Source organism: Phaethon lepturus, unplaced genomic scaffold, assembly GCF_000687285.1.
Source record: "Phaethon lepturus isolate BGI_N335 unplaced genomic scaffold, ASM68728v1 scaffold33865, whole genome shotgun sequence".
Taxonomy (NCBI): domain Eukaryota; kingdom Metazoa; phylum Chordata; class Aves; order Phaethontiformes; family Phaethontidae; genus Phaethon; species Phaethon lepturus.
The window spans coordinates 16,589-39,216 of record NW_010538961.1 but is presented as its reverse complement, the minus strand read 5'-3'; the positions used below and the strand labels follow the sequence as shown (position 1 = coordinate 39,216).

Sequence of the window (22,628 nt, the reverse complement as noted above, 5' to 3'; positions counted from 1 at the left end):
CGAGGAGAGGGCAGGCGGTGCGAGCAGGGCCGGGCAGGGACCGGACTGGACCGGGCCGCAGGTCTGTGGAGGGGACCGGGAAGCGGGCTGAGACGTCCCGCAGGTCGGCTTGTTATTTTGGGGCCGGGAGCAGGGCTGAGACCTGGGTGCAGCTCGTTGTATGGGTTGGGAGGGGGGCTGAGACCTAGCTGCAGCTTGGTGCACAGTTCATGGGATCAGAGCTGGGCTGCAGCCCGGCCACGGCCCGGTGCATGGTCCCTGGAACTAGGAGCACAGCTGAGACCTGGTTGCAGTTCACTGGGTGGTTCAGTGGGGCCAGGAGGCAGGCTGAGACCTGGCCACCATTCAGTGCATGTCTAAGAAAGCGAGCTGAGACCTGACCACAGCTTACTGCATGGCCCAGGATTACCAGGCCACAGGCTGTGACCTCACCACAGCTCGGTGTGTGGTCTACGGGGCCCAGAGGTGGGCTGAGACCTGTCTGCATCTTGGTGCACAGTCCAAGGGGCTGGAAGGCAGGCCGAGACTTAGTTGCAGCTCGGTGCAGGGGCACAGGGAGCAGGTATGGCTCGTGGAGGGGGCTGGTGGTGCAGAGCAGTCACCAGTCTGTCTCCTCACTCCACTTCAAGGCCGGCAGAGGAGAGCTGTGCCTCTGGGGAGGTGCCTGGGCCCCGGCACAGCGGGCAAAGCCGCCTGGATTTGCCCGCTGCAGCCCGGGTGGGAGAGGGCCTTTAACCACACACACATGCAGGCAGCAGGAGCTTTCCCTGCATTGGTTTGCAGCCATTAATTCTTAGTATGGGTAAAGATTGTTTACTGCCCAGTGTTCATAACCTCGTCCCTTTTAGATGCTAATCAGTTCTTGCCTCCCTGGCTTAGGTGTTGCGTAAATGTGTAATGAAATGACTGTCTCAAGCCCCAAAACTGAACGGTGTGGGGCACAGCTTGGTGTGGATCTGGTGCTGGGGGAAGACAGCATACTCGGTGGGCCTGGCTATTAGACAGCCAGATGACCTGATTCGGTTGTTGTGCTATGTAATCTGGGGCAGACTGCTTTTTTTTTTTTAACTCTGTGCTTCATTGTCCATTTATAACATACAGGTGCTAACACTTAGGGCTGGTCAGAAAAACAGAAAAGAAACAGATTTTTGCGTTTCTTGAGGCAGCTTTGCTTACCTTTGTTAGACTGTGTGTTAGATGGATCTTGCTCTGTAAGCTGCTTCTCAAGATGATGGGTGAAAATAGAGCAGATTTTTATTAGCTGCTTTGCAAAACAAATTACGAGGGGGATGACAGCAGTGAAGCTTGCTCTAGGCAAAAAGGGGAAAGAGGATGTTGGGGCCAGGCTAATTGGGGCCATACCTCTTAAGACTGGTATGAGTCTGGACTGAATATTATCCATCCAAACAGGTTTTATAGGAGGAGGAGGAGCCCAAGACTGGCTGAGACTAATTTACTCATTTCCCTCCCAAAGGCTGACCCAAAGACCTGTATCAAGCAATTGCACAAGAGGACGAGATGAAACTGGAAGCTCTCTGAATGTGCTGCCCGCAGACTTGAGGTTTCTTTAGAGACTCAAGATGACTTCCCACAAGAGATGCTTTCTGGAGGGGCTGTGCTGAAGACGGAGCACAGCAGCCTCTAACTGGGACAGCTCCTGCTGGTCTGGAGCTGAGACCGACTTCTCTCCCTCCCTTTTTCCTTGGAGATGTTGCAGAGGTTTAATCTGACGTCTTCCTCCTCACCTGAAGTCTGCCGTGGCGATGATCCCACAGCCAGATCCGACCACCAAAGAGAAGAGAATTGTGCATTTGAAGCTGGGCCGTCGTTGTAACTGAATTGAATTTACTCCTTGCTTGCGCTCCTGGAACGAGTGCTGTTCCTCTGCTTGTCTGTGTGTGTTTTGAACTGCTTCTCCCTGATCTTGTTTGGAATTCCTGGGCTTTTCACGCTGAATTTGCCCATGGCTTTCCTGATGAAGAAGAAGAAATTCAAGTTTCAGACAAGTTTCACTCTAGAAGAGCTGACTGCTGTCCCCTTTGTGAATGGGGTTCTGTTCTGCAAAATCAGGCTGCTAGATGGAGGAGACTTTGCTAGCTTATCTACCAGGTAAGAAGCTGCTTGCAGACTTGCTTCCTGGCTCTGCTTCTTTCCCTGGTTATTCTTCACTTGAGTGGTTTAGCATATGGCTACCACTTGCCTACCCCTTGATGGGATTTTAATAGTTCTGTTGTAGGGCCTCACATGCCACATCATTCTCCAGAGCGGGGGAAGAACATAGCTGGAGAGCTCTGAACCAGCGTGGTGGTAGCTGATCAGAGCTGGATTGAATTTTTCAGAGACGTGAGGAGGGAGCGGGAGGTCACTCCACTGAAAGGGTCTGGGGTTGGTGGATGAAATCCTCTCCTATTCCCACCCCCCCCGCCCTCGCCCAAGTTCTCACACACTATTTCAGACCCTATGCTATATTGCTTTCATGCCTGACTTGAAACTCTACTCTGTAGAAAACTGTATCTAAGCAAATCAACCCTTCCCAAGTTTGCGCTCTCTCTCTTCACTTCCGAATTAACTGCTCTTGGTAAGAGTGGAAGTAGCTTGCTTTGCATTGCAAATTGCTGTGCAAGGGAAAACTGCTGCCTGGAGTCAAAGTTGTCAGTCTTAAAGACAGAGTTTATCTCCTTGAACTGATGCCATTGCATCTCCAAGTATAAAGCCACAGTATTTTCTATGTGATCTGTCATATTGGGATTGTTCTGCTGCACATCTTGTAAGGTTGTTCTGCCATTGTGTATTGGCATTTCTCTGACTCCTTCAGGCAGGTCTGTCCCCACTCCTCATACTAATTGCTAATAAAAACTTGCTTTGTTTCCAGCTATGCACATAGATTATCACTAGCAGTATGCAAATGCAAATTCCATAGCAGCCCAGACTTGCTTTCTTTCTGCCTCAAGATGTGAAGGAAGCCTTCAGTGGCTTTCAAAACTTGTTTTTTTGCTTTCCTGAGTGACTGCTCAGTTTTAAAGGTACAGGATTAGTTTGTTTTAGCTGTTAACGGCTTTATCCCAGAGCTAAAGCCTGGTTTGGTCTGGTTTTCCTCTCTGTGGTGCTGCACACTGAGCTTTCTCATTTCAGGAGAGAAGATTTTACTGGGTAGGTGTAAAACATTTCTGTCCTGCAAATAGAAGTGGTAGGGCATTGCTCAAAGCTTGGTTTTTCTTCCAGAGGCATGGTGCAACCTCATGTGAAGTCTGTAGAAGCCGTGAGTGTGGAACACCTCCAAAAATGGAATTTGAATTAATTTTTCTTCTCAAGAAAATCTATCAAAAGAGCTTTTCCTTACAGTGTTCTCTCCTGAGGCTAGATCCTTGGGTTTGGTGGAAGCAGCTTATCTAAGGAATCCAAACAGTATGTGAACTTGGAAAGAAGTTAACCCCTCTGCTTCCTGGAGTCATAATAAAATGAGTTGAACTGGAAGGTGTATCAGAAAAAGCCTGTGCTGAGAAATGTCTAGGAGTCCTAGCTTCTAGGAGCCGTTGTAAACGTTGCCAGCCGTTTGGGTTGCGTTGGGTTGTTTTCTGAACTGGCTGGGGGTCAGCAGTTCGTTCAGCGCGGTGTGTTGCAGATGTGTTCCAGCAGCGAAATCATGTGTAATTTAAACCAAACACATACATTACTCTCAAGCAGCTTGATTACTTACAAAGGAGCAAAGGGGAAGTAGGCTGTTAGGTTTGCCGCCTTTCCCTTAACCTGTCTGTACTCTAACTGAAAGCACATGGAAACCTGTTCCTGCTTGAAAAGTTACGGGTCTCAGTGGTATTAAGTCATTTGACCTTTTCTAAATATTTTCCCCTGTTGCAGTTAGAGGAACTTCAGGAGGGGTGAATTTCCAGGAATGGTGAGGAGAAGAGTTACTGTGTGGAGAGGCTCCCAGATCATGGCTGGGCTCTGCTCTGGGCTCCTCTAGTCATTTCCATGACCTTTTTGATCCTCTTTGGATCTGGGGAAAGATTAAAGGGAAGGAGGTGCTGTCTCTGTGTTGTGTTAGAAGTCTGTACATTATTTAGGATCTGTGATTGCTTCTCTGAAATCAACCACTTCCAAAAATGGTTGTGTTTGAGTTTGTGGTGTCTGTCAGGTCATCTCATGTGAACTGCTTCTGTAAAAATGTCTGGTGTTTGCTCTGCAATCGATTTGGGCTGCTTTGGCGGTCTGTGGCAATAGGAGGTACGCAGCTATGATCAAGCAGACCAGTAGCTCTTTCTGCCCATGAGTTTTCAGAGAACTGACCTGAACAAGGTGTCCCGTGTCTGTAAACAGGGGGGAGGACGGGGGGCAGGGGCAAGTATGTAGAGGAATGCTTTGTAGGACACACTAAATCAGTCTTTTTTTTTTTTTAAGTGACCTATGATGGGGAAAGAAGAGTGTTGTCTGAGAATATAAGAATTTCCAGGGACAGATTTTTCAGGTTATTTACAATAGACTTACTTGGCAGCTTGTGCATGTCTGTGGCGAGAAGTGGGGATCTGATCTATCTATGAGTTGCTAGGTGGCACCTGGTTAATCTGACCTGTAAGCAGAGCAGAAGTGGGGGGCTGTACTGCCAGCTGCCGTCAGCCCGTCGCGGTCCCAAGTCCAGTTCAGCCTCGGTTGCAGGTATCTGCTGCAGCCTGCTGCTGTGGGTCCAGTGAGGTACAGCCCGGGCCGGGACCCCCCTCCCAGGCTGTGAGCTGCTCCTACCTCCTGACCAGGCTGGGAGAGAGCAGCCTGGCTGGAGGAGAACTTGTCTGAACTGCATTAAGACTTAACACTCTTAGGAATTCAAGGCACTCTGGAAAAGGTCCAGGTCCTGTCAGCACATTTGGCTTTGGGGATTGGCCTCTCTTGGGTTTTCTGGGTGGGTTTTTTTTTGTCTTCAGGCAGGTACCCTTTTTCCATGCTTGCTGTGCTCAGGCCTTGCATTAAACCATGGGTATTTTAGTGACTAAAGTTGCAGCTGTAAATATCCTCTTGCTTGTCCTTTCCCCTCCCTATGTAAAGTCCCCTTACGCTCTGGCGGGGCTTCTGAGGATAAAACTCACCCATTTCAGTTTACAGTGCTCTATGTGAAAAGCATATTATCTGTGGGTTTGTCACCCTGCTGTTGGGTTACAGAAGTTGGTCTTCTGAAAATGCATCTGAGCCAGGTGTAAGCTGTATTTCCCTATGGAGAAGTACCGGTATATTCCTTGAATAGTATTAATCCAGATACTTAAATAGCACAACTGCCAGTGAATTCAGTTGCCTCCTAAGTATCTTTAAAAATAGCAGGCACAGAGCAGTAGGGATGTATTCATGGCAACCGTTTTTGTGAAGCAGATGGGCTGCTGTGTTTTGTACCAGTTTGAAGCTTTTTGGGAGGTGTGTGTGCGTCTTTGTTCCTAGAGAGATGATACGATAAGCTCATCAGGAGGTTTTGGATCCGTGGATTGGTGCAGGTGGGAGCCTGGATGTCCAAATGAGTCCCTAAAGCTAACAGGCTGATATAGTACATACATGTACATCTTTGGGTATCATAAAAGAGGAAGACTTGATTAAGCTTCCCCCTGCCTCAGCTTAGTGTCAGTTAATGTTGAGTGACAGCCAGATGTTCTTTACCTCGGTGCTGATTGATTTCTGGCTGCGTGTTGGCAGCAAGCATTGCCGGTGCGTGATGTGAAGGAAGTGGAAAGCAGGTGTTATCCACAGACTCCTGACACTTCATCCTTCATTGTTCTGTTAGCGTGCCAACAGTTTCACTCTGGTATTTCTGGATTTGAAGGAAGGGACTGCACTCTGAAAGCCCCTGGCTGACTCTAGACGAAAGACTCTTGCATGAGTTGAGCAACTTTGAGGGCATTTCCCACCTTCCTCATTGTCTTCTGAAGGCACCTCAGTCTGCATTTCCTTTGGGACCATGCTTTTTCAAGCACATGCAGCATTTCAGCTTGGTTTTCTGATCCTGGCACTCCTGTGCCAGTTTGAACCAAAGAAGATAGTCTTCTGCAGCCCAGCAGCTGTTGCCATGCTGGCTCGATTTGGGAAGAGCTGACCCTGTTAGGATAGTCCAGCCTCAAAGTATTTTGGTGCTGTAAGCCTGAACCAAGAATATTCTTAACCTTGCGAATCTTAATTGAGTAAGAGTGAAAGGCCGTTTCCTGCATTGCATGCTTTTTTGTGTGTGTAAAGCTGCATCCAGAAAGCCAAAGGAAATGCTGATACTTGGGGAGGCACCTCATACCAATAGCTCCCTGTGGACTGAGGTCAGCTTTTGTTTAAGTTTGGCTTTGTCATCCTTGCGTAGATACAGACCTAAAGCTACTTGCTTTTCTCAGCTGGCAGGATGCAAAGCATCATTATGTCTTAGCAGTGTACACAACTTTTTCATTTTTGTAGGACATAAATAAAGAGGGAGAAGTGTTGCCCTGCTAACACACGGCTGGTGATTCAGAAACCTTCATGAAGGGAGGTGCAGGTCGTACCACCTCTGAAATGCAGCTGTGTCTCAGTGGTGAGAGTGGGAAATCAGCTAATTCACTGTCTTCATGTAAATAGTCACTGTACCTGATGTTACAGGATCCTTCAAGTAATTAGATTCACCACTTTTGGCACACTCATACTGGAAAATGGTTAACTGTTTGGTTAATCAGAAACTAAAGGACTGATAGAGCCCAGTTGAGATCTAAATCTTCACCACTGTCTGTTTTAAAACAAAGGTCAGGTAACTAAATAGTTTCTTCTAGAGGCAGCGTCCCCAAGAGGGAAAGAAAACTAGCCGTAGTGAAAGGAGAGGTTCTCAGGCTGAGTTCTGCCTCTTGATTTGAGTGGGATTGCCAGGATGTAGTAGAGGAAGGAACTTGGTTTTGGCTGTAAATGGTTCTCCCAGTTCCATATTTTAAGATGACGTGTTTTAGCTCGATTCTCTGCTGGAGTATCTGGTATGATAACATATTTTAAAAGTGCATTTGTAGCAAACATCTGAAAATGTAGACCTTCCCGATGTATAAATATCTTCCTAATATACAGATCAAAAGAGTGAATTTTAATGCTCCAGAGCAGCTTCACATGCTTCGTTCCTGGCTGCAGCCTCGGGAGTGGGCTATGGGGGTGTTAATGGAGGAGGCATTTGAATACAGCCTCTAGAAATTATTTGTAATAAAACATAACCTAGTTCAAGATAATATTAAGGCATAGTACCTGTGCTGCTTGCATTCTGAAACAAATATAGAGAAGTTAGACAGCAAAGATGAGAAAAAGGGGTTCCATTCCAGCAGTGTAGCTAAATGTAGCTGAAAGTCATGAGAGCAAGCAGCAGTGGATGAGGTTTAACCCCTGGCAAGTTGAGGGTGTTAGAAAAAGTGTAGAAGTGATACAACACTGCAAGGTCCCCAGTGCAAACTATTTTAAGCTGCGCTTTGGATTTGCAGATGATTTTTCACCTTTTCTGGGCTCTGGCTGCTCCACCTCCTGGGTCCAACCGCAGAGTCGTTGCGGTGGGTTGATTTGCTTCGTGCTGGACTTGCCTCTTCCTGTCACCAGTCACCGAGTTGGAACCTGTCACAAGACAGGCAGAATTACGTTAAAACTTTCCTGCCACGGGGGCTGTATCCTGTTGAGTAAAGAACAGTCTCTATTAATGCTCTGACTCTGTTCCGCCTGCTGCTGCTCAGGCAGGGGCTGCTTTGTTGACCAAAAGCTGTAATCTAAAGCCCTGTAACTGATACGCTGTGTGTACAGCATCAGTAAATATGTTCAAATACAGACAGCTTTCAAACTTCCCTCTCATTGCCAATTCTGAACTGGCATTGCTTTGACAGCTAACTCTTAGCAACAGCCTTATCTGTGTGACTTAAGCAGCCCTTGGCTCAAAAGTTTATTCATTGGAAATTAATGTTCTACATTGGGACTGGGGCGCTGTGGCCTTCTTGATTTGCAGGGTAGCAATACTATCAGCTCTGGATGAGGACAAAGGGAGGTAGGAGAGGGTGCCTCCACGCTTTAAGCCATGTAAGTTATTTTTCTAAAATAAAGGGTAAAACCTAAATGGCTTTGGTCTGTTTATTCTTTGTGCTCTTGAGCTGCCATCAGTGTTGACTCTAGCTTTGTAGCTGTATTTCTGAGGAATTCGTGCATGCCTTTGGGAGCCTGTGGTCTCGCTGCACAGTTGTTGGTATTTTAATAGGCCGTAAGTTGCCAGTGGCAAGTTGTTCTGGTACCAGTTTCTAGATAAATGAGGTAGGTACAGATTTATTATTCCTTTATTGCAGGAAGTTACATCTGGTAGTGTTTCAGGAAAGAACCGAGCATCGGAAACCTCTCTCACTTCAGGGCAAGTCTGTATGCTCACAAGCCTGGCAGAGCGGGATGGTGAGCTCTCACAACCTCCACCTGCACTTGACTCTGTAAGGTCTCATCCTTGCAAGGACAGACGGATACGGCTCCGTATGCGGCCTCCCTTTTTCAAACAGGATATGCTCTGCATCCTCTGTGGGCTGCCAGCTCCATCCTGGGCTTGCAGCCTGTTCTGCAATGGGTCAGGAATTATTCTGTAGCTGTGGCTCATTGTATAATAAAACAGAAGTTTTTAGGATTGCCCTGGACCTATGTTTGGATCCGCTTGTTTCTTCTGTAATGGTCTGTGATCTCGTATCAGTAATCCATGCTGTGAAGGTGATTCTTTCAGGTGTTATTTCAGGTGGCTGGGTGTGTTACCCATCACAGTACCAGCTGCTTACCCTGCTGGATGAGAGGCTTTTTTTTTTCTTGCGATTTATTCGTATTATGCCTTTGTGCACCATGCTGGGAGACACGATACACATCGCTATCGTAAACTCGGACTTGGCATCATGATCTCTCTGGTACCATACAGTGGGACTCAGCATCTCATTTTAGTGCCTGGGTTTGAAAGGCACTTCCCACTAGACAAACAGTTGTGCCTGTGTTCACTGGATGAACAGCCTTCTTGTTTGGTGTATTTTTAATCTGATGAGCAAGAAAGGGAATTGTTCTGCAGGATTAGAAATTGCTGATCTTCATGGAGGTCATTGTCACGTGCTTCTCGTGAGTCTCCTGTGTAGCTCAATTGATAAGGCTGAGATGAGGAAAAGATGAAGGAAATGGCATGGGGTTATGGGGATGAGGAAAAAAATGAAGAGGAAGCACGTGAAGACTAGAGGATTGGGAGGAGGCAAGTGTGGAAGAGACAGGATGTTCTAGATGAGATATAGCATATACAGTTTCTATAATAGATGCTTTCCCTGCAGATAGAAAGTAGCTGAGCTGGCAAGAGAGCAGGATTATGCCTTTCCTTTGGCTGAATTTGTCATACTTCATTGGTGAGAGGAGGCCTTGAAGGAGGTCCCATCTTGTAGTAGGAGATGGGACTGAAGCTGAAAATACTTTTATGGATGTGTGCTGTATTCTAAATAAGAAATGAACGTTGTCTGTTGAGCCTGAAAGCACTGAGGTTCTTTACATGAGAGGAAAGGAAGAGAGTATATGGATTTACTGTCCTGGAAGAGCTAGAAAGCTGCAGCACTAATTCACAATGCAACTTTAGAGACCTACACTGGCATGTGGTTGGTAACTAGCCTGAAATGTGCTCTTTCACATAAACAACTAAAGCTAGAAAACTTTCTTTTGGGATTGCAGCTTCCTAGAGTTGTATGTTTGCCTAAAGGATGCAAGTCTCTTCTGTTGTCATTCAGTGTACCAAATGTACAAACTAAAATTTGAGGTCTTGTTTCGTGTCATTCGGAAATTACCACACATTATGCTCCAGTCTGGCTTTGCAATGGAAAAGCAGATCAAGGAACCCATAATGGGAAACCCTGTGAAAGGGATGTGGCCTCAGGGTTTCAGTTTCAGGTAGTCACATAACTTCATTTTTGCTTCCAGAATAAAATTTTGTATGAAATGACTGTGGCAAGATGTTTCATTAATGGATATTGGGTTAATGATCAACAGAGACTCCCTCAGCCAGCTGCCACATGAAAGACTGGTCAGCACATGCCTACCTGTGCTCCTGCACTGCCGCTGGAGTTTCCATCCTCCTGAAATGCAAGTGGTGAGTGCGAGTAGCACAAAATGGGGAGGCCAGAGTGAACTGTGCTGAAGGTTTCCAGTTGCCTTGTTCTCTGTCCAGTCACTTTTGTCTCCAGTCCTTAAGGGATAATATCGCTCATCAAAATAAAAATGCAAATGCCCAGGAGAGGGGGAAGGAAAGGCTTGTCTGGAAAAACTCAGACTTACAGAATTTTTTTTTTTCCCTGCCTTGTATCAGACTTTAAGGTTTTATCTATGCTTGAAACGGCAAAGGTGAGGTTGGGTGTGGTATCAATGGTTTTCAGTGCTTTTTTGTTCGCATGTGTATAGGTTGGGGAGAGAGGGTTGCCAGCTTGGTTCTGTTTTCATCATGCCTTTTCTGTTTCTTTTGCTGGTTCCTGTTCTTCCCATCATTGCCTAGGCTGTGCCTGCGTGTCACAGAATATGAGGGAGGAATCTAGGATATTTATAATTCAACAATCTTTCCAGATCTCTTAATGCGTCGTTGCCCTGGAATGAAGCAACAGTTAGCGTTTGCGCTTTGACGTAGACTTGCCTTGCCAGGTCAGCCCCAGCTAGTGTAGTGTCCTATTTCCAGACTAAGTAATAAGGTCTGTTTGAGAGGTATTCTGCTTGACTGTTACAGATTAATTATGTAGTAACCCCTCTGAAGAAAAGCTCTTTCCTGGCTTCTGTCAGCAGCCTGTTATGTTTTATCTCATACTTCAGTAACACCAGGCAATTGCATCTCTATAATGTTGAATTCCTTTCAAGTACAGTGCTGCTCATCTTCTGCCTTCAGTAGCCTGCAGTGCTCCTTGCCACAAGGGAAATTCTGTGTTGTGGAGGAGTGTATTTCCTATAACTGTTTGTTACATTTGCTGCCTTTCTCCTTTGTTGAATACCCTTTTTCTGCTGTACAAGGAGTAGCTGATCATACTCTGTTTGACCACTGTTCTCTTTAAGGTCCATTTCTGATGTAGGTTTATAGCAATGGCTTTTCCTGCTTTCCATGTGAGTATGTCTGTTCTTTCAAAACAAATCTGCATGTTCTCTTCCCTCCAGAAGTGATGCACACACATCTCCAGTGTCATTTGCTCTCAGTAGGGGAGAATCAAGGAAATGTGTCTGAACACTTCTGGTAGTGACAGCCACAGAGGAAGTAAAAACTCTCTGATCATCAGAAACCTGCTCCTGGCAGCTGAGCAGTGGGAGCCTATGCTAACATCTCCCAGGGGCTTCACTAGCACCCACCGCTGTTGCAAAATGCAGAGCTCTCAGTTTTCTGCTTTATAATTTAAAAGATATAATTTATGAAATGCCTTTCTCTGATTAGGACAAGCTGCATCATGAGATATTGTTCTTTCTTGGAGAATTGCATTTGTCTGGACCTGTGGCTCCAGGGGGGTAAGAGCAGCTCAGACCCCTTTCTCTCCCCTCCTCTTGCTGGCTCTGCCACTGCAACATAACACTAGGTCTGAGGCGCTGCGGATATGGGGCAAAAGGGAAGGGAGGGTTGGGACAGTCAGGGTCTAGAAATCCCAGCCCGTCACCACCAGTATGGTGATGAGTCAGGCAGCCAGCAGGCTTTACTCCAGTGTCTCTACTAATTTGCAAACCTCTTTTGCCAAGTAGGCTTTTTGCTGATAAACCCTAACGGTGATAGATACTGATGGAGGGGATGGAGGTTCAGTGAGAATGTGTTTGTACCTTGTCCTTAAAACCAGTGACCTGGTTTGTACTGCTGAACAATGCCTTTATAAAGGAACCATCATAAAGCACCTGTATTCATAGTGGAATGAAAAAGCTGCTGTTAACATAAGGGCTTTCTCCTGGACTATGGTATTGGTTTTGACTAAATGTATTTCATGTAGAAGTGATTCACAGGGGAACGCATCTGGACATGGTAGGGTGTTACCTCTTGGGTAATTAAACCTACTTTTAGCACTGGGGTTGACTTCAGGCAGCTTATTTACTGAAGGACTCTTCAGCATACTCAAGCCAAATTGCAGTGATGTTACATCACATGGCATTAATGAAATTATTCCAGAAATGAACTTGGCCTCACGTGCATGTTAATTTGCACTGTAAAGACTTCTCTGGTACAGCTATATTGGCAAACTCTTCTGGCTGAAACAAGGTTGATATTGGCAAAAAAAGCTCACTTAAATCTTCTGGCATCAGTATGTCTTCATGTGCCATAAATCTGCCTTGAAGCAAAAAGATTTGTCTTGGTGTACATCACCTGAGTCAGGGATGTTATTCCTAGTCTTGTGAAAACCCTTGTTCAGGGTTTTCATTTTCCAGATTTACTATCCCAACAAAGCCCTGGAATATTGAGTTGACCTATGTCTTGATTTTTGTCATCTCGGGGGCATGTGTGGATTTTTTTTTTGTTTGAAAGGTAGCTTTCTTTTTTCTTTATAAAAGCATCTTGTTTACAAACACAGCTTTCATAGAAACATGGAGTTGTAGTCATCTCTTGTACTCTGCGTGGTAGGGATATTATCAGACTTCTCCTTGCTGGAGTTTACATTGCTGTCTTCCTTTACTAGGAGTTTAAATTTAGTCAGCAAAAGGCAAATCTGGAATCTCTCAGAATGACAGCTAACACTTAGGGGATGAAGAAAGTTTATAAATATATCAGCAATGGATAATCGGTGAATCTTCATTTTACATCTACAGTCTGCCACAAGTGAAAAGCCCTTCCAAACTACCATGTGGTGCAGAAACATTTATTGACTCTACGGTGAGTTAATCTGCCTTAATCTTGTAAGCATCTGTACAGAACAAACTTCAGACTTTTTGTGAAGCATTTGTGACCACCTGAAGCTTTATCTCTATCCATTAGAACCACGGAAGAAATTTGAATTGTGATTTGTCCAAAGGGCAAATGAGCCCTGGGAGAGTCAAGATTTTCCGCGCTCCCCCCCCCCGCCTTTTAACTTTTGTGTTTTTACTGTGCAATCAACTTGGCAATGAACACCCCTTCCCTCTGTGCCCTCCATCCCCTAGTCACATGGAGATGTCTAAGCTTGTGTTTGCTCATCCCCTGCAAGTCCAGCTGACTTGACCAGAGGTGTAGGTAAGAGTTCAGGAGCCCTTCTTAGTTAAGTTTTTCCCCGTGCCTGTTTTACGGATAGAGCACATCTGATTGTTCAGTGGTCATAGTTGTGGAAAATCAGATCTGAAAGGTGTTTATGCCCAGAATGAGAAAAGTTCTTCAGAGTGTGCTTGGTGTGAACTGTAAGGTAGCCCAGTCTCCTGTAGCACAGACTAACCATGGGAGCAAGAGGAACAACGCATCTGAGACAGGCTGGAGGAGGCAGCACCAACATACAACCACCTGAGTGTAGTAGCTGGTGGCTAAACTTGGGCAGACCCAAGGGAAATCTGCAGTGCAGACCTGTTCTTGGTGCTTCTGTTACTGAAATCCTTGTGAATTGTGAGAGGCAGGCACTGGTGGTGGGCTTGGCAGCCTGGCACGTGGTTTGTTCTTGGCTAATCCAGCTCCAGCGTAGTCTATCAGAACAATAGAAGTAGGAGTTGGTGTGGTGACTCAGTGCATGATCAGAGTTCAAAAAAAGCAAATGCGTCTTTCAGTGTTCAATACGCACGTTATTACAGACTTGTATTTCAGTAAGAGAGTCATCTATCCAGTTACTCCTTTCTTTACACTTAAGAGTTTGGTGGTTCTTTGCTTGTGATGTTTTTGCTCCTGGCACATGTCCCTGGCCTCTGACCAAAAAGAGCTTGTGTTCTGTAGATGTGGCAAGAAGTCCTTGGATATGTGCTACTTCGGGTTGGTCTGTCTTCAGCACAGTGTGTAACAGTAGATGTATCGTGCTGCATTTACAGTTACAGTCCCTTCTTGTCCTTGTCTTCCTGATGTCTGGGTTTTCTTCTCTGCTTTGAGATGACAGAATGTAAATTATAAATACCTCAAAGCAGACTGGCTCAGCTGGGCATGTCCCGTCTGTGAAGTGCCATGTACACGTTCCTTGCTGCTCTGCAGCTGAGTCTGTTAGAATTATTTCCCCCTGCCTTCTCCCTGCTCCACCCTTAGTTACCCTTCCAAAACTCATCTGACTTGTTCTATAGCTTAAGTTTTAAAGGGTCATTATTCTGTTACTTTCTTTCTCCATTTGACACAATTTTTATTTTGTTATGCAACTTGTGCCATAGCACTCAGTCACCAGCTGCGTGCTATTTCTTAATAACTTCCATTGTTTCTCATAGTACTTTTAACATAGTTCATGCTAGGAAGAGCTTAAAGGTTTTAAGATTTAGGGACAAGGAATGGTTGGAAATTTTTTTTTTTTTCCTAAAATAACCCCCAGTGCTAGGTTTTAGAAGCCCTGGATGTACTGGAGAGTGTGGCTACCCAGTGCAGTGATCTGGAGTACATGAGATGAACTGCACTGGAAAGCTCTTGCCTATGGGATGTTCTGTGTGAGGTGCAGGATTTCATGTCTGTCACTTATAAAAGACACATGTTTGGAGTCCAGACATAACTGAATTACTGCCTTTCAAAGAAGCTGTTAATACACATCTAGGAATGCTGATGCTGGAGGGTTTTCTACTGGTGATTGACTGCCACCCGTATTCTCCAGTATGTATTAATCACTCCCTGGCTTGTACTGGTGGACCTTTATCAAGATTGATCATTGCCTTGGAGGGAACTGTAATATACAGTTCAAAAGCTGTGCTTCGACGGAAATAGGCTTCTTCTGGAAATAAGGTTAAAGGTATAAAAAGTCAATCCCTTGCCTGCTAGATACCAGCTTACTCCTAAGGAGGATTTCTAAGCCATTCTTTGTATCCTGTTTTTATTTCATGCTCGCCTTGTTTTTGCTCTGGTTCTTTTCTCAGCTGCCTTTCACATACTTGGTGCTGTCGTCATCATCCTCTGTACCCCAGTGAAACGGTCTTGACTGTTCCTTACCTTGGTTTCTCAGCTGTGGCTGAAGTTTCTTCCATTAGTATTTTTATTTCCTGTACAGTTGCTGTTAATCCTTTTTCCTGTATTTGTCTCTTCTCCAGTCAAATAGGGATTTTGCTGGCTGTGCTGTTAACTGTGTAAGTGGAATCTAGTTTCCTGAGCTGACTTTCCCTGACTCCTCCGTCCCTGTTCACTCTTCCCGCACCACCCCACGTGCCAGTGAACAGCAGGAGTGGATGGATGGATGGATGTCCATCTCCTGGTGTGAGGCAGAACTGAGCCAGCATGGTGAAGCCCTCCAGAAGTGTTGGAGCTTGCCTTGTTCCCCACCAAAACTGCTGGGTCATGGAATGTTTCATTCTAAAAGCATTGGTGCTCACTTTTGGCATTTAGAGAGCCCATACGTATCTCCTCTCTGGTGTGAATGAAGAACTAGATTGATACGTCCAAGCTAACACCCAGAGGGGGATGTGGATAGGTGTCCTTCTCTACTGTAGGTCATTGGAATGGATTTCCTGGGAATTCAGAAGTGAATTTTGCAAGTAGGTGATGGATGTGATGACCTTACCACTGAACCCTTGTTTAAAACACTTGCAGTGAAACAGCCAAATAAGACTTGTTTCACATGACAAAGGCTTGCTTAGTTCTCTTAATAACACAGTCTGCATCATCTGTCTCTGAGCCATTTTTCCATCATAACTGCTAATGTCTACTACACAACAACCAGCACTTGTCAGCTGGAGAATACAGGGTTGTTTGCAGTGGGGGAGACGTCCAGCTCTTTGAGTTGGCAGTTTTTCTGGTCTGTGATGTAAGCCCAGTCCAAACAGAGTAACTTTATTGTTGAAAGCTACTTGCAGCCTTTTCTGTTCTTCTGCTCAGGGAAGGCAAAACCCCTTCATGTAAATAACTTGCTGTAGAGCACTTTGTAGGCCTCCAAGTTAAACTGTCTTGGATTTCCATGCATTGTGTATCCAGCTGTTTTTTTATGATCCTGTACAGTGTTCCCCAAGGAATATGGTGTGTCACCTCTGATTCTTGGGATTTGTTTCCACTGAGCTATCCAGCACCGATTGCTGCATCATGTTTGCGTCTGCTTTCTACCTGTGTTTGGCTCACATGAGCTTGATAACAAGATAAAAAAGACAGCAGCCCTAAGCCTTTGCTAATGTGATACATTCCCACACTGCTGCTCGGTATGCTGTCTGCCGATGGTGCTTCTTGTTTGCTGTTGATTTCTCTCCTTTTCCTTGCCAGGCATCTGATGGCAATGCCTTAGAGCTGCAGTTTTCTTTAATAGTATGTGTGCTGCAGTGAAGTGCCCTGTCCTAAGCCCATTATTTGGGGATACCTACAGGTTCTGGATTGTATATGTAAACTAGCTAATGGCTAAATGAAGGCTCACTTTCTATTATAAATATTTTCACCCACCTTTCTATTTTCTATGCTTTATAGGCAGTGATTATAGGCCCTCTGTTTGTAACAGGACCTGCTGTGTCTGTAGTATGGTATAAATTTTGGCATGCTGTGAGCACAGACGTGTGAATACTGGTTACTGATGTGGGCATCTTAGAAAGTCAGTTTTGAAATGGGTTTTTCAGGGACCGTTCCTTGCCTTTACCAAAAGTCTTTCGTACAGCTTTGCACTAGATGACCCGGTTAAAATACTAACTATCTTCTTTGGAGCATAACACAGGATTGTTCCAGACTTTGCCAAGCTAAGGGAGCGTCGGTGATCCTGCTCCAAATCAGCCTTCAGAAGTGCTGGGGAATAGATGAGGCTATCTTAATGGTGGGCCTCTGCATCTGAAAGCAGAGATGTGTAAAGAAATACTGTAGAAGATGCCCTTCAGATGCAATCTGCTGAGATAACTTGATTTTTTTTTTTATCTTTTTCTCCCTCTGTGATTGCGGGGATTGTACCTGCGTTGCTGAGGTTGTGTTACCTTCCTCCTCAAAAGACGCACTGCTGGAGTGTGTCGAGGCCCCTTCGAGGGCTGCTTTTCAATCCGTTGCACTTAAACAAATCTGAGCTGGGACTTGGCTCCTTGGCGTCTTTAAAATGGTGTTATCTTTCCTGCGCCTTATGAGATCGAGATGCTGCTTCAGTGATGTTGCGCTCCTGCATGTAGTGGTGAACCGTCGAGGAGGATGCAGAGTACAGTCCGCTGCAAGCAGGAGGGAGGATTAGTTCTGCTTGAAGGCTCTGACAAGATCTGCACCTCAGAGGGGGGACAGTGAGCATGTGGATTGTGCATCAGAAATAGGAAAGCTTGCCGCCCCCCTTTGTGTAGATGAGGAGGAGGAAGTCTGAAGAAGCAGCTCTTTGTGTGTGCTTATCTATATACCGTCTGGTTTAGCCTGAGGTTTTCCCAGACCTGCTCCCATGCATGAAACATCAAGCTGAGACACATTGCTTTACTGAAATGTTTGCTATTGGAAAGCTATTTTTTGTTGTCATTGCCCTCCCAGTAAGTAAGCAAGCCTGTGGCCTTTTTATGACGTTTCATACTTTTTAACTGCCTTATATGTGACTGCTGCCATAAAGTAAGAGTGAAACATCTGCTTTTCTAAATGTTTCAGCAAGGCAAAACTGTTTCAGCTGGTTGTGTGTTTGAAGCGTGATACCCAGTTGCGCACAACTCAGCTTTGAGTCTGTAAATAGAAGTTTTAATCTCTGTTCTGGTGTTTCATTAGCTAGGTTTTCATGTGGGAGAGAGGCCCACAGTAGCCCAAGATAGCATGGGTCATATATGTGGCCTTTTCTAGAAGTGTTTGCTTTAGCTAACTTGCATTCATAGTGAGCTTTGTGGCTTTCTGTAACAGTGCGACTCTGTCCGTGGCACTAAAATCACAGTTGGTAAACATTCCTCTAAAATCTCTTAATCGAGTGTTCCTTTGCCTGTCTCCAGAGTACAGTAAGGCTGTGTGTGAGATCTGAACCCAGAGAGGCCTTGGTGGCTTCACCGAGCACACTACTACTTCTCTACAAGCAGGTAAACCAGTGGGTCGCCACTGTGCATCATTCCCATTACTTGGATTCATACCATGCTATGGCGAAACATCTTCTAATTGCTCTTTTTCTGGTAAACCTCTCAAGGTGTAGGATGGTGGCTGGGGGATGCAGCAAACTGTCCCTTCTGGATGGTCAAGGAGCTGGAGGCAGATGAGCAGGTCCAGGGCTGGAAGACCCCGAGAAGCCCTTCCTGAACTCCAGTTTTCACAAAAGCTGCCGCAGGGCTGCATTGGTTTATTCCGAGGAGGTATATTTAGGTCTGGCAGAGTAATTATACAGCTTTGAGTAAGTCTCGAGTCAGAAGAGGGCAAAGCTTAGCTTGGCAAGGATTCAACCTTCTGGGAGTCTTTTTGCAAAATGGTACAGACAGCTTTTTTAAAATAAAACTTCTGAAGACACGTTGAATTGACACCTAGTACCAGGCATTGGTCTGATCTATTTCTGGCTCTTCAAATACAGAGTAAAATGTAAAATTAGATACTTCTGTTTTTTAAGCTGTTAGTTTCTGCTTTGCTTTTAGGTGCCTTGTGATTAGGATGGAAGGAAACGCCTCTCGGTACAGCCCTCACCATGCTTCTTGTGTGTTTTTGGTTTCTGCATGATGGTTCCTAATTGTACATCAGAGAATATTCTAGTGCCAAAAATCAAACTGGTCCTCATCTGAATCTGCTTTTTTCCCCTATTTTAGTGTTCTCTAATTACCAGCCTAACGATAGCTTGATGGGAGGTGGATAGACAAAGCCCATTGCTTCCCTACATGCCATCTTTTGGAAACGTGGAACTAATTTTTTAGAGTTTGACTTGAAACAATAGTGCTGTCGCTTGCTTGTCTAACAATACAGACCCAGCCCCCACCCTTAAAAGGCACTGTTTAAAGTAAAAAATAAGTTGAAATTCATTGTTAAATGATTGTGAAACTTGTGACTGGAAAGCAGCTCTGCATTTTATCTTGTAAATTCCTTTCCACGCTGTGGAGACTAGTCCAAAGACATAAAAAGCCCCAAGCTACGTGTGCACCTGCAGCTTGGGTTCATTTTTGTGGTGCTGTGAGTAACATAACCCCCCCCAAATCCTTTTCCTAATCCCTTGTGCCATGTGGTATCTACAGCAGTTTGGAAAGCCAACATACATCCTTAATAAGAAGCAGAATGTCTCTTAGCGGAGCTTATGCTAACAGCAAATTAGCTATGAAGGAGCTCTTTATTACTAATCAGTACTTTTTGCCACGTTTTGAAGTAATTAGCCTTCATTGGACTTAGCAGCATCCAGCAGATGCTTAATCATAGCCGCACTGTAGTGCGAGCGAGAACTCAGAAGTAAGGAAGCTTGCAGGCCATGCAGTTCTTGCCGATCCTACTGACGAAAGAGCTGCGGGGAGCCAGGCGCATGCGATGGGTGTTTGGGAGCTGGAGCTTAGTCACTTAAATACTCACTTGTGGCAGGAGTTAGAGCTCTGAGCCACATTTGTGAACGAGGATTGAAGCAATGTGCTATTGTACCTGGCTGATCTGAAGATCGCTCACTTGTAGCTGCCTTGAAGCTCTGGTGTTGTTAGCAGAATTAGCATTAGCCTTGCTCTCTAGAAAAATAGCGATTTCTTTTTAAAGATGACTAATGCTCCTAAAATATGCGGTGTTTTTTGCGTCCCATGTACCTTCCTTGCATTTCTGAAGCACATGTGTTCGCAAGCTTTTTTCTGTTGAAATTCCTTTTTTCATCTGTATCTGAGTTTTCCTTCCTTTAGGTCATTTGAGACACCTACTATTAAGTCAGGTTTAAGGCGCCTCACATTTGAAGTTTAACTTGCCTCATTTGTCTGGCTCGGTGAATATTTTATTATAGGCAAAGCCTTTTTAATCCCTCTGGAAGTGTTTCTTCTCCTGTCTGAAAGGAGCTGGAGTGAGTTGAGTGGAGCAATGAGAACCAGATCTCATCTTGAATTAATCCCAGATTCAAAGGTATTTTCGGCACTTAGATGTCTCACTTTTCAATGGCTTCAATAGCTAGCCTTAGTTCTGTCTGAAAGGAGTTTAAGTTCACTGCCTTGAAAGAGTTGCTGCCTTCTGTTTCCCACATTTTAAACGGGGATAGTCGGCCTTTATCGGCATTACAGAGGATTACAGGTTTCAGTTATTTGTCACCTACTCCTTTTCTGTTCTCTGTGTTTGCCTTGGCCAGCACATTCATGTCCCACAGAACAGCTCAGAGGACTGGCAGGGACCTCCTGGGTCAGGGTCCAGTCCCTGGTGTCTGTCCTGCTGGGCTCACCTCGGGGTTGCAGAAGGGTCTCCCTGTCTTTCCCAGGAGACTTGAAGCAGTACCAAGACCGATCGTTCTCCCCTTTGCCACTGATCTCTTTGGCTTGCACCGTGCCAGGGTCAGATGGTGGGAAGCCTCCCTTTCCTTGCTAAAGCAAACAGTTTATCAGGTGCCCTTGCCCCTTTGTCCTGTGCTAAGAGGAGAGATAAGAGCGAGATGCAAACTTGATAGCTCATAACTGTCAAAAGTACCTTCATTTCCCTTCCCCCGCCCCCCAGCCTCATTACTTTGAGAACTTAATTGGCTGAGGGCCAAGCCATAAACAGATCAGGTCCTGCAGAGGCTCAGAGGGGAACCAGAGCCCCGTGGAAGGACACACACACCTCATTTCCAGGCTCCTTTGAACCGGCCTCCTTTGAAGGGTGAAATCCAGCTTCCCCTGAGGGCTCTGCAGAAGCCAAAGCTATACCTGAAGCGATTCTTGTGCTCAGGAAGGCTGTTTCTCTTCTTCCTGTGGGCTCAGGCTATGCCAGAGCCATGTGCTTCTCCACTTACCCTGGAGATTAGGATAGGTTGCTCAGAAGCTGTGCAAACAAAACCACCTACTCCCTGGCTGAGACTGCTTCACAGTCTGAAACCCCCCTGTGATTTGAAGCACGGCGTTTGCTTTGCATAGTCCTGTCTGTGTGTATCCAGGAGCATTTCCACATGCGTTTTTGTCCTTCTTCGAGCTGGCTGTCCTCACTGGCTTAGTCCCAGCATAAGAAGCAGGATGGCTGCCTAGGAAGGACAAGCAGTCCAGGACGCATAGCACAGTTGCTGTACAGAGGCTGTACAAAACAGGCACATTGTAGGAAGATAAGCTTGTGAACCTTCAGCCCAATTCAGTTACAGAGGTTGGCTCTGTCCAGGCTGGACAATGAATGAGCTAAACAGGCTAAGCAGGAAATGCTTGTGAGAGTTTTAAATGCAAATTCTGTTGATGAGATGATTAGTCTTCCCTGTTACCTAGGTGGATTTTACCTGTATTGACTAGTGAAAAGCTTGATGCTAGCATAACACCTTTGTGTGGTGCGGTTTCAGGTGCTGTGGACCAAGCTGTGTTGTAGAGGATCTTTACAGGCCAGGTTGCCAGTCCTTAAAGATATTTAATAGTTGGGATTGATTTGGCTTTGTACCATTGGAAGACTGTATTTTTTTATCCTCATAGAGAGGAAGTTCAAGAAAACTGTGTCCGCTGGAAAAAGAAATTCACTTTTGTGTGTAAAATGAGTGCTAACCCAGCCACAGGACTCCTGGACCCCTGCATCTGCCGAGTATCTGTGCGTAAGGTAAGCATCTAGCTTCTGCTTCTGGCAGGTAGTACCACCAGTGTACTGCTGTTGATTACTAGCTGCTTTTTTTGGCAGCAAGAAGAATTGCATGGACAGTGGTGGGAAGGAAGGACTGTCTGGGCCAGGATGTGGCTCAAACGGTGCCTCTGTCCCCAGCAAGGGTGCTTGATGGAGGGTGGGAGTGACCATGGTGGTGGTAACCCTTGAGACACAGAGGTTTATGAAATCCTGAGAGCAAATTCCAGGACTAAGTAATGACTTTCCCCCTGTTTCCCCAGCACATATAATAGCTGCTTTTCCTGTTTGTTTTGTCTCCCGTTATAGGAGCTGAAGGGCGGAAAAACCTACTCAAAGGTAAGAGCACAGAAAAGGCAAATGTGGCAGTGATGATGGTCTTGTCTTCTGTTAGTGCTTTACACCCATTAGAAACCAGTGGCTGCTGCGTGAAGCAATTTGGAGAAACAGTCATTAGTTCTTAGTTTAAGCCTCAGTTAAGTGATTTCCCGAAAAAATCGACTTGCTGGGACAGGATCCAGATTGCACTGGATGTGGATTTCAGAAGGGGGGTGGGAAGATGATCTGCATGTCCTCAAACTTTGGGGAAGTTCTGAGTCAGATGTGAACTCTCTGGCTTCTGGCAACATCTTGCTAATAAAGAAACACAGGCTCCAGTTCTGTTCTCCAGAACACAGCAGCCAGCTGTGGCTGGGGTAGGCACCTCGCTGCCTTGCGAGTGCGGGCAGAAACCTACAGCAGAAGTCACTGCCTACCAAAGCACAGGAGGCACTGAGGCAAAAACCAAATGGATCAGCAGGGATGTTAGTTTTGGTTTGTTCCCCCCACCCTGTTTTCTAGCCTGTGCTATGGGAGAGACAACGGGCCACCCCCTTCTCTTTGTGCTGGATCAAGAAACAATGTTGGCTTAGAAGTTGAGCTCATGCAGAGCCTGAAACCATGTTTGTTTGAAAATGAGTCACTGCTGCTAGTTTCTAATAAACAGATGTTCAGGTCACGCAAG

General features: G+C 45.5%; 1 protein-coding gene across 1 annotated transcript in view; it reads left to right on the top strand.

Moving 5' to 3' along the window:
* FAM102A (family with sequence similarity 102, member A) overlaps window positions 1–22,628 on the top strand; it is a 33,389-nt gene continuing 10,761 nt past the window's right edge. The window contains exons 1-4 of the mRNA XM_010286986.1: window positions 1–17; window positions 1,475–2,109; window positions 21,487–21,607; window positions 21,935–21,964. Coding sequence (XP_010285288.1) covers window positions 1,964–2,109; window positions 21,487–21,607; window positions 21,935–21,964 — 297 coding nt within the window. The 5' untranslated portion in view covers window positions 1–17; window positions 1,475–1,963. The remainder of the gene's footprint in view (window positions 18–1,474; window positions 2,110–21,486; window positions 21,608–21,934; window positions 21,965–22,628) is intronic.